Here is a 13,036-nt window from a genome sequence, read left to right as displayed (position 1 = left end):
GGCCCTGGGGTTTGGTGCAATATACGGTAAAGGATTCTCAAGGAATCTTAGAGCACTCTGTAAATACTGTATTTGCTTCATTAGACGAGGTTTATTTCAGAGAAGAAAAAAAATAAAAATACACAACCTTGTCTTCTAATCAGACCTTCGATGAAATCTCCTCCAGCTCTACACATCTATCTCTGCACACTCTGATCAGCCCTGACTGTACGCTTCAAGCACCACCGAGCCCAGGAACCAAGCTTCTCAAAGGCATAGAGGGGCCGCGCACAGGGGATTGGCATGGAGGAGAGGATTGAGCGCATGGAGCACCGGTAATTAGCTCTCAGTCCTCTCTCAGCTTGCGAAGCCAGGTCTCCCCTCCTAGTTATCCACTGCAGCGGCAGTGCAAGATCCCTTGTCCTGAATGTGGGGAAAAGTGGGCAGGAGGATAACAGGAAATAGGGCTGAGACAGGGAGAGATAGGCCACAAAGCCTGCGCTTTAGCATAGAGAGCAGTGAACTAACTGCAAGGTGAACGTGTGAACTGCAAACTGATCCAATGCAGTGAAGGTAAGCATGGGTCAGCGCGCGTGTGTCTGCATGGGTCAGCGCACGTGTGTCTGCCAAAGACAGTGGATTCGACTTTTATTGCCTATAGGAAATATATTATATTCGTCCACCTCCTCCTCACCCCCAACAAGATCCAACATTTTTGGGGGTGGGGGGGAGGGAGGAAAAGGATCGTCGTATAATCGAGCAAATATGGTAAATTGCTGCTAACATTGGCTCTGCAGACGTTTGTGAACTACACTTCTCATGAAGCTCAGCCACCATTGCTCGTAATGTGTGTTTGAAAAGCCAATCACTATGCAGATTTAAGTTCTACTCGAACGGTGCATATAATCCGCTTCAGACATGGTTGCGTTAACAATATTCCTGAAATGGACATGAACCTGCCCCTCTGGCCTCTACAGAGAGACTCTTGTTCCTGCTGAGAAATAGCCTCGTGCTCTCAAAATCCTTATTTGCTAAAGTCCTGGCTTCCGGATTCCTCTCAGCACGTTATGAAAGAAGTTCTCAGGTCTTAGAGCAGCGCTGAATGCTTAGCGAACGTTTTAATTACCACCGAGATAAATATATACACAGGCACGTCAAAAATAAAAACAGCGCTGCTGCGGGCTGCCAATTTATAGCCTGCCATGGGGGAACATGTAGGTTATTAATACCATTTCAACCGTGCTTAGTTTGGTCTCAACGTTGAGGCCACTGACTAGATTTACAGAAATATTCTCTTTAAAAACACTTAAAAAACAAACAAACAAAAACCAAACTCAATTTGGAGGAATTATTACTTTGAAAATGTAATTTCATCTAATTATATGAAGAATATAACAAAAAGATACAATGCAAACAATGGCGATTGGATCCCCATGAAATCTTCACTCTTCACAAAGAGCGCTGAATAGTATGATGGCGAAAGAGCGCGCAATTCAAGGACGGCGAAAGAGCGCGCAATTCAAGGACGGCAAAAAAAGAGCGTGGAATTCTATGGCGGCGTGAGAGCGCGGAATTCTATGGCGGCGTGAGAGCGCGGAATTCTATGGCGGCGTGAGAGCGCGGAATTCTATGGCGGCGTGAGAGCGCGGAATTCTATGGCGGCGTGAGAGCGCGGAATTCTATGGCGGCGTGAGAGCGCGGAATTCTATGGCGGCGTGAGAGCGCGGAATTCTATGGCGGCGTGAGAGCGCGGAATTCTATGGCGGCGTGAGAGCGCGGAATTCTATGGCGGCGTGAGAGCGCGGAATTCTATGGCGGCGTGAGAGCGCGGAATTCTATGGCGGCGTGAGAGCGCGGAATTCTATGGCGGCGTGAGAGCGCGGAATTCTATGGCGGCGTGAGAGCGCGGAATTCTATGGCGGCGTGAGAGCGCGGAATTCTATGGCGGCGTGAGAGCGCGGAATTCTATGGCGGCGTGAGAGCGCGGAATTCTATGGCGGCGTGAGAGCGCGGAATTCTATGGCGGCGTGAGAGCGCGGAATTCTATGGCGGCGTGAGAGCACTATGATGGCAAAAGAGGGCGTGGAATTCAATAACGGCGTAGGAGGGTGTGGAATTCTAAGACGGCAAAAGAGAGCGCTGAATTTTCTGCCAGGATAGAAGAGTTCGGAATTATCAGACGGCGTAGGAAGGTGTGGCACTTTAGGCAAATTTATGTTTATTGAACATACTGTCACAGCACTGCATTTTATCCGAGGTGAGTATTTGGTGTGGGAAGGTGACACCATCACAGCACCGTGTACATTCAAAGACACAGAGTTACAAGAACAGCGTAAACCGTGGGGAATTCAAACAGCCGATTTAAAAACTACCCCCCAATTCAGCCATTTTGGTAGAAAGTTTTAAATTAATGTTCAATATCCCATCAATTATCAGTTTAGTGAAGAACTATAAAGTGTAGAGGTCAATATAAATCAGCCATAAAATGACATGCAGCCGGGACACTCAATGCAAGGATGAGACAGATTAAACCGATCCCATGTCATCCACTTAATGTGGAATGAAGATGAACACTCGCTCGGTTTGCGTGCGTTCCTGAACGTAAATGAGCTCTTGGTTACAGTCACACCGGTTTATCCAAGACGCCCTCGTAAGAGGTAGAAGGTAATAAACAAGTGTATCAGGTTTACCCTAAGTCTCTGCCACATGCCAAGGTGACAGAGTGCCACCCATCACTGCCCTGGCTCATAAAGGAAGTGGTGACAGTGGTTATGGCTGTGGCATCATTGTAACAGAGTGGATGAAGGGCCATAAAACTGGACTTATTTATACCTGGCATGAGCATAGATCACTTTCCTCATATTGTAGCTGGCTGTCACGTTGAAACTCAAACCCTGTAAGGCCTACGTCACAGCAACAAGTGTTACTGCAGGGTAAAGACCTGAGAGGGGGCCGCTTCTACCAGGATGCAATGAAATCTGAGGATTGGACACAAACCGTGGACTCCTGAGGAGATAGAAAGGTCCACGCACCACTAAAAGGAGGTTTAACAACTAGACCCAAACTGACTCGTATGCTTTGTATAAAATGACACAGAATTTAATCTTAATCTCTCTCTACAATATAAAAAGCAAGAAATCGTTCAGAAAATAAACATTTCTAGTAGATATGGTTTTAAACATTAGCCGTCATTTCTAGAATCAATTTAAACAAGGTATACAATGTAGATGGAGACTTATTAAAATCATCAAAACTAACTTTTAAAAAATAAATAAAAGAAAAAATGTTTATGGAATATGTAGATCTAACATTTAATCAGAGTCCCACTGCTAGGAAGAACGATTCAAGCCGTGGAGCGGTTCCACATTTTGTATGAGTTGCAAGCTGGAATTAAAGGATTTCGTACCATTCCATTTATTAAACATGCAGAATTTTTTCTTTGCTTGATTTTTTTTTTTTTTTTTTCTGAAACAAAAAACAGCTATAAAAATAGGTGTAATATGTATTCGTGCCCACATCGATACGGAAATCCCGCTGGCTGCAATTCCATCTAAAATTGTTTTGGAGGCAAGTCGTTTCAGGGTTTGCACATGTGGATCTTAAAACATTGGACCATTTTTCTTCGTAAAATCATGCACGCTGTGTCAGGCTGAATGGCTAACCCTTTAAAAGATTACTGAAAAAAATAAAATAAATACAGTGTCTTCATAAAAACACGGGGAATGCTGAAACCCACCGTGTACATTCCAGTAGAGGCCAGGTTCTACCTGCTGGATGATCTTCCACAGCGGACCTCACTCGGGAGAAACAGAGGGCGGTGAGGGCATGCAGTCACTGGCAGTACTGGCAAAAGATGCCAAATTTGCAAAGGATTCTCGTTAGCCTACCAGAACGCTTGTTCCAGGCCAGCTAATGATGACCCAATGATATCTCTGGCAGCAAAGTGGTTAAACTTTGTACGTGCATTTTATGGCAAACTCTGCACATGCAGACTCCAGACTCATGTCCACGACAGTGGATTGGCATCTTATGTCAGCAGTGACAGGTACTTGGAGTGACCCTTAAACCAGTATTGTTCGTTGGAATGAATTCACGCCAACTATGCACAGTACAGATTTTAGTTGGTGCAAATTATAACCATCTGACACCATTAAATGTTAAAAGTATTACAGGGAATTTCCATAGAAATATTGCTCCGTGTGGACCCAGTGCAGATTAAAATAGTACTTAAATAAATACAAAATAAAACCTTGGTCCAAATTAGAAGATTCGGCTCAGACCAAGCCTCCAGAATCAATTTACAAACTAACAAGCAATGGGAACACAAGACAGCAATCCATCGATGGCATGAGAAGATCGGTTTCTCACGGTCATAATGTGAACGTCTTCATTGAGAATTCACAAATAGGAAGATCTGAAAGCTGCCCACTGAATTGTCACAGTGTTTGCCAGTTTGTGGGCCTAGTTGGTATATACACATACAGGTCACACGGAGCGCCCTTTGTGAGTGCTCCTCGTTTTACATTCAGGCAGTAAACAGGTGCTGCAAATAGCATGTCTGCAGGGAACTCTGTTAATGAAGGACCTCGGTGTTAGCACATTAACAGCTATTCAGAGCATCACATTCACCACTCATGCTAAACCCACACTAACGTATAGAATGGACATGTCATCTTTAACCACACCAGACACATGGACCTTATTTAAATCCAACTATATTCATCTCTGGAAGTCACCGTCCTGCAGGGGGCAGTATGTAACATCCAATTTAAAGACGGGTCAGAGGAACAGGTTTATCCCAATTTACCAGGGATGTGCAGAGCGTGTGGCCTCGAACAGGGAAACGTGTGGATTACAAAAGCAAGGGCCACATTGGGTTCTCTCTCTGCAATCAACTCACCAGTTAAAACCTGTCACCCGACAGCAGGTCACATACACGGACCATAGTCTTCAACAACAATAAAACTGGAAACACTGCGGCTTGCTCCACATTCTGACCTTAACAGAGCTAGCCCAATATATTGTCCTCCAAGGTTACTGCACAAATGATTAGGATTTAGTTAAAAAAAATAAAATAAAGTTAATGTTTTGTTTAAATAAACATTCATTTAAATCAATGTGTTATCTAAACAATTATTTTAATAATAAAAAAAATACATAGTGCTAACAGGTGGAAGTGTGTTTGCAATGGTGTCCCAGAATTCCCCTCTTCGGATGAGGTTCAGAAACGTGGTCACCTGTACATATCGAAGATGTCAACGGAAACTCGACACTGTCAAATACAAGCAGTGACGAGGCTATGGGGTGGGCGCAGAGCCAGATATGTGAACTTTCACCGATCCCCCAGCTTGTTACTGAGACGCAGGCTCAGGGAGGCCGGAGGAGAGAGGGAGCAGAGATCTGAGAACTTAATGATTTATAGGGCAGTGCAGGACCTGCTCCCTGCAGACAGCCTGGCGTGTAATGACATTGACCCCACAGCCTGTTCTCTGCAGGCACAGGTGGATTCTAGGGGCCTCAACAGAGGGATGCAAATAAAGGCAAAGAGGAGAACCAACTGCTGTCCTTAAAAAAATAAAATAAAATAAAAAACAACATTTTAAAAATCATCCCGACTACATTCTACCCCTGCAGATCTGTGTACTAGGGATTCCATTTGTGTGGTTTGGATTTGTGGGTACAGACAGAGTTTGGATATAGTAAACAAGGCCAGAAAAAGTCTGTAACCCAGCTTTAAAACACACACATAAATGGAGACAAAAAACACAAAGCAACAACTTTGAGCTGGCTGAGCATCATGGGAATTGCAATTCAAAACCGTCTGGAGTAACAAGGCTAGCCATCAAAACCTTTATATATTATAAAAAATATAATAAAATCAAGAAATGATACCGAGAACATATGAGGAGCTGAAGGGCAACTGCAACTAAATCCTGTATGAAATCCCAACTGTAAAATTCACAAGTAACTATGCAGAGCCAAGCTTGACAAATATCTGTACAATGTATGTATGAGACAGACATATGAAGGAGCCAAGGAACGGCTCCGGTCCATTGACAGATATATAGATACACACACACACACACACACACACACATACATACTTTAAAATGGCTCTTACTAGCAGAACCTCACGGCAATTGTAGTTCATTTAATAAGTTAGACGACAATAGGGATATCAGGCGAGGCCTAGGGTCGTACAGAACACTTTCCCCAAACATTTGTGTTGACGCAGAAAGGAAATTTACAGTACACAATTTCTTGATCAAGATAAAGTTACAGGTAGTGAAGAAGAGCGCAAAGGGAAACCGCTTCCCTGGCAAACTGTATCACATACATTGCGACAGGATAGGATCATCTATAGCCATAATCTGTGTTATTCAATAGCTGCAGGAGTTAACGGTGCAATAATAAAAACACTGTTTCAAAAAGTATACATGAAAAAAATAAGTAAATAAAAATAACCCTGTGTTAACTCAGGTTAATAAGTCATGCTTCACCACAAATGAAACCTGATGTGATCTCCCAAGACTGTCTTTTATTGGGGGCTTTGAGCAAAACAAAATCCTCCCGGGCCCGGACTGCTAATCCGTCAATAACAGTATCCAAACATAAACCCACGCACAGAGCCGTGTCCTTGGAGTTTATTTATACTGCCGTATAATTCTGACCTCACCCAGGACACAGGCTCAAAATAACCGTTTCACCCCTTCACTTCTAAAACTGGTCTGGACAAAGCAACACAAAAAAAGGGTGCATACCTCACGTCAAAGGGGAATTTTCAGTCTACATTGTCAGACTGACAGTAAGCAGTTTACTCAAACAGAGAACTTCAAACCACACTGCAGAAATGTAGGCTTTGGGAAAGAAAATCTTCCAGCTCAGGTAACTTGAATTTTGGAGTACAGATTTCAATTCGCAGTTTACGGAATAAATATAAGATGCTAAAAAGCAGGAGCTGACAATATGAATGCTTTCAGTCTAATTTGGGACTATACACAAAATAAGACCTGGGGGTCTCTGGTCCGTTGCAGAATTTAGGTCTTTGCAATGATTGCTCCTTCCATCGCAGGCAGTCAGGCCCCTATTCATTTTATTAAAGAGCCATGGTTTGTGCACATGTTGCTTGTAATGTGGAGACAGCTGGGCCTCGCTCAGTGTGCTTTGTACATAATATAAACTTCTGTCAATGGCCCCACAGACAGAAGGTTTTACACTAGATTTACTTCTCTAGTGTGTGTTTCAGGGAGAAAAAGAAGTCCTCTCTCCATTATTGCTGGCGAGCAAAGGTAAGAAGGATTTAGTAAATCTTTATAAATAATATTGTAATGCATGATTAAATAAATTGTGTCTGATTAGTAGCTGCTCATTTTTAGTGACACCTATATAGGTGCTGGCATATCGCATATATAATAAAATAATAAAAGTGAATACAGAGCAAAAAAAGGAAACAAAGAGAAAAATTAGAATCAGACATGGAATCAGGAGATAAGTAGGGTGAGAATATAAACCAGGGATCTAAAACACTGGCTGTACAGATGTTGATGGCCTACAACTCCCAAAATTCTTTGAATGCATGATGGCCAGAACATAGAACCTCTCCTTTATACAAAATGTGACCTAGCCCCCCTTTCATTTATTAAAGCTGTGACCTAGCCCCCTCTCCTTTATACAAAATTGTGACCTAGCCCCCTCTCCTTTATACAAAATGTGACCTAGCCCCCCTTTCATTTATTAAAACTGTGACCTAGCCCCCTCTCCTTTATACAAAATTGTGACCTAACCCCCCCCTCTCCTTTATACAAAATTGTGACCTAGCCCCCCCCCCCTCCTTTATACAAAATTGTGACCTAGCCCCCCCCTCTCCTTTATACAAAATTGTGACCTAGCCCCCCCCCCCTCCTTTATACAAAATTGTGACCTAGCCCCCCCCCCCTCCTTTATACAAAATTGTGACCTAGCCCCCCCTCCTTTATACAAAACTGTGACCTAGCCCCCCCCTCTCCTTTATACAAAATGTGACCTAGCCCCCCCCCCCCTCTCCTTTATACAAAATGTGACCTAGCCCCCCCTCTCCTTTATACACCGAGTGCAACTAATCACCTTCCTCCAGGCATTAGCACAAAATGCAATGATTAATTCTGGCTGCCCAGGTTTCAGAATCTCGCCTGGCCGCAATCATTAGTAATTCAATTTGCTGTTTTTTTTGTTTCGTTTTTTTATCAGAGCTCCGTTAATTTGATCATCTCGCCAGCGAAGGACCTGACCTCTCTTAACACGGGTAAATGTTTAAAATCTTCCCCCTGATTAATGTCGCCAGTTAAACTGAAGCACAAAATAAAAGATAAATAATAAATAAAATAATGTAAATTAAAAAAAAAAATGTAAAAAAGGCAGCAGGAACGGAAGGCCTGTTAGGCACACCAATAAAGAAGGTTTAATGTTGATAGTGATGGAATTTCTAATGCTCGGGAAATTGATTGAACGCAGCAATTACACTGCAATAGTAACTCAGGAGAAATGGCGGCCGGCCGAAGCCTTTTGGTTATTTAAAACAATCCAATTTGCAAGGATAATTGTATATTAGTGTTTTATCTGCAGCGAGGAATGAACACAGGGTGTGTTTCTCTTTGCCTTTTGATACGGCGCTCTGCATTAGAGGGTTATTGCTGCAAATTACTGGTATCTCCTTCCTTCCACATAAAGAGGAAATTAGACAATCTGTTAAACAGGAGAGGTGGACAGACAGGAGGCGATCGAGGAATAACACTGCCCTCTGCTGGACGTATGGTACTGAAACAGGTACCAACCAGGATGGATACACAAAGAGGTTACTTGTTTTCATGTATATTCTGCACAGCATATAGAAAATGTACAGTACAATTTCAAGCAGGTCAGGCTAAACTGTGGCGTTCTAGTTGAAAAAGCAGCTTAACTCATTCCTCCGTATTGAGTTCTAGAACGTTAAGTGTTGGAAATCGAAAGGAGGACAAAAGTAAAGGGAGCATGTGAATTCAAGAGGTGACCAATTTAAACAACGTGCACAGCATAGTCTATTTAAACTGTAGACCTATTCTATTTTTGGTCCAGACGTAAACCCGGCACATTTAGATACAGCAGAAAACAATGCCATCCCTGGATGAATATCAAAACCATGATTTTGAAAGAATTGATTATGATTTGAAGTGATTGACCAGGACACCAATGTCAGCTAACAACCACCGTTACAGGATAATCAGTAAAAGTCCATCTAATCAGCCACGCTCAACTCTCTTCTCTATCCAGACCCCAACGGAGCACATCACACTGACCTACCTTCTCTATCCAGACCCCAACGGAGCACATCACACTGACCTACCTTCTCTATCCAGACCCCAACGGAGCACATCACACTGACCTACCTTCTCTATCCAGACCCCAACGGATATCACACTGACCTACCTTCTCTATCCAGACCCCAACGGAGCACATCACACTGACCAACCTTCTCTATCCAGACCCCAACGGGGATCATCACACTGACCTACCTTCTCTATCCAGACCCCAATGGAGATCATCACACTGACCTACCTTCTCTATCCAGACCCCAATGGAGATCATCACACTGACCTACCTTCTCTATCCAGACCCCAATGGAGATCATCACACTGACCTACCTTCTCTATCCAGACCCCAATGGAGATCATCACACTGACCTACCTTCTCTATCCAGACCCCAATGGAGATCATCACACTGACCTACCTTCTCTATCCCGACCCCAATGGAGATCATCACACTGAGCTACCTTCTCTATCCCAACCCCAATGGAGATCATCACACTGAGCTACCTTCTCTATCCCGACCCCAATGGAGATCATCACACTGAGCTACCTTCTCTATCCCGACCCCAATGGAGATCATCACACTGAGCTACCTTCTCTATCCCGACCCCAATGGAGATCATCACACTGACCTACCTTCTCTATCCAGACCCCAATGGAGATCATCACACTGACCTACCTTCTCTATCCAGACCCCAATGGAGATCATCACACTTCTCTATCCAGACCCCAATGGAGATCATCACACTGACCTACCTTCTCTATCCAGACCCCAATGGAGATCATCACACTGACCTACCTTCTCTATCCAGACCCCAATGGAGATCATCACACTGACCTACCTTCTCTATCCAGACCCCAATGGAGATCATCACACTGACCTACCTTCTCTATCCAGACCCCAATGGAGATCATCACACTGACCTACCTTCTCTATCCAGACCCCAATGGAGATCATCACACTGACCTACCTTCTCTATCCAGACCCCAATGGAGATCATCACACTGACCTACCTTCTCTATCCCGACCCCAATGGAGATCATCACACTGACCTACCTTCTCTATCCAGACCCCAATGGAGATCATCACACTGACCTACCTTCTCTATCCTTCCAGACCCCAATGGAGATCATCACACTGACCTACCTTCTCTATCCCGACCCCAATGGAGATCATCACACTGAGCTACCTTCTCTATCCCAACCCCAATGGAGATCATCACACTGAGCTACCTTCTCTATCCCGACCCCAATGGAGATCATCACACTGACCTACCTTCTCTATCCCGACCCCAATGGAGATCATCACACTGAGCTACCTTTTCTATCCCGACCCCAATGGAGATCATCACACTGACCTACCTTCTCTATCCCGACCCCAATGGAGATCATCACACTGACCTACCTTCTCTATCCAGACCCCAATGGAGATCATCACACTGACCTACCTTCTCTATCCCGACCCCAATGGAGATCATCACACTGACCTACCTTCTCTATCCAGACCCCAATGGAGATCATCACACTGACCTACCTTCTCTATCCCGACCCCCAATGGAGATCATCACACTGACCTACCTTCTCTATCCCGACCCCCAATGGAGATCATCACACTGACCTACCTTCTCTATCCCGACCCCAATGGAGATCATCACACTGACCTACCTTCTCTATCCAGACCCCAATGGAGATCATCACACTGACCTACCTTCTCTATCCCGACCCCCAATGGAGATCATCACACTGACCTACCTTCTCTATCCCGACCCCCAATGGAGATCATCACACTGACCTACCTTCTCTATCCCGACCCCCAATGGAGATCATCACACTGACCTACCTTCTCTATCCCGACCCCAATGGAGATCATCACACTGACCTACCTTCTCTATCCCGACCCCAATGGAGATCATCACACTGACCTACCTTCTCTATCCAGACCCCAATGGAGATCATCACACTGACCTACCTTCTCTATCCCGACCCCCAATGGAGATCATCACACTGACCTACCTTCTCTATCCCGACCCCCAATGGAGATCATCACACTGACCTACCTTCTCTATCCAGACCCCAACTGAGCATATTGTATAGACCTTTCTGATAACCAGCCTTGACCATTAGGCTATTCTGTGGAGGTTACACTGATCTCCATTTACTCTGGCCAGAAGTGGTCGGCTAGAATGGCTTCATTTAATGTGCCACATCCCCATTGTTTCTGGTCAGATCCTGCTGGTTAATGCTCTGTGAACAGGTTACACTGATTTCCATACCTTCTCCAGCCATGTTCGATGGTTTCAGCGGATGAAGTCTCCTCAGTCTGTGTTTAGTGATGTGCACCAGCCCCTTGGGGGAGTTTCTTTTTAAAGCTGGTGGAGATTTCACTCGAGGGGAGTTTCTACGCCGGAGACTGTAGCGACTCTTTATGGTGAGAGGAGCCACAGGAGAGACTCTCTTTTCTGTTGGAGAACTGGAAATAAAACAAAGACAATGATGCAACAGAATAGCATACCTCCCAACATTTTAAATTGACATAGATGGACACTTTAATTTTAGAGGTGTGAGTGGGGGTGGGGCTGTTCGGAAAGAAATTTTAGATGACTTACTAATAACACTTCATGCAATTTAAAACAAGAACAGACTGATTTCTAAACACATTTATTGTAGTTTATAGTCACATTACTGGGAGTATTATTGCTGTGGAGCTCTGTTATACACTGGGAGTAATATTGCTGTGGAGCTCTGTTATACACTCAGATACATTACTGGGAGTATTATTACTGTGGAGCTCTGTTATACACAGATACATTACTGGGAGTATTATTACTGTGGAGCTCGTTTATACACAGACACATTACTGGGAGTATTCTTGCCGTGGAGCTCTGTTATACACACAGACACATTACTGGGAGTATTATTGCTGTGGAGCTCTGTTATACACTGGGAGTATTATTGCTGTGGAGCTCTGTTATACACTGGGAGTATTATTACTGTGGAGCTCTGTTACACACTCAGGCACACCAACAATAGAAAAGAGGGGCATTAGGATAGAAAAGAGAGAGAGTGATTTTGGCTGAAGATAGGGACTATTCATCCTAAATAGGGACACTTGGGATGTATGAAATAGACAAAGCAAACAAGAAAAAAAACTTTATATTGTTTTAAAACAGAGCTTTGGCCAGAAAAAAACATGCTGACAGAGGACATAATTCTAAGCAATTATAACAGGGCTGGGTAACAGAGATTCAACTCCCAACATGATGAGCCGCACTCTGGGATCTATATCATCTTTACTATTTAATGCCAAAGTGTAAAGTGAAATACTAGTATGTCAGCTGCAGTATGGACACACACCTCCATTATTTACCAATGTGGATAGCAGACTCCCATAAAGGGCAGTATACAGCCTAGTGATAACTCCACTGGCCACTCCGATAGTTACTAGAGGTGCTTCCTGGGGCAGTGCTGCCCACTGTGACCGACATTCAGTGTCTCCGACCTCTGCATGCAGACACTGAACATTCCTCATAGAGATGCATTGATTCAATAAAGCTCTATGAGAGGAGATGGTGATTAGCCAGGACTGTGTTTGGCTTGTGCTGGCTCTGCCCCTGATCTGCCTTCTTGACAATCTTAGCCAATCCTATGTGAAAGCATTGTGATTGGCTGGGATACCCACTCTTGATGTCAGCCAAGCAGGCAGATCAGGGGCAGAGCCAGTAGCAGCAGACTGGTA

General features: G+C 44.1%; 1 protein-coding gene across 1 annotated transcript in view; it reads right to left on the bottom strand.

Moving 5' to 3' along the window:
- Positions 1–13,036, bottom strand: part of ZC3H3 (zinc finger CCCH-type containing 3) — a 205,983-nt gene that overhangs the window by 172,480 nt on the left and 20,467 nt on the right. The window contains exon 3 of the mRNA XM_063450968.1: positions 11,574–11,770. Within this exon, the coding sequence (XP_063307038.1) occupies positions 11,574–11,770 (197 nt within the window). The remainder of the gene's footprint in view (positions 1–11,573; positions 11,771–13,036) is intronic.

This window comes from Pelobates fuscus, chromosome 4 (genome assembly GCF_036172605.1).
Source record: "Pelobates fuscus isolate aPelFus1 chromosome 4, aPelFus1.pri, whole genome shotgun sequence".
NCBI lineage: Eukaryota > Metazoa > Chordata > Amphibia > Anura > Pelobatidae > Pelobates > Pelobates fuscus.
Note: the sequence above shows the minus strand (reverse complement) of the source record. Positions and strands in the feature narration are given on the sequence as shown.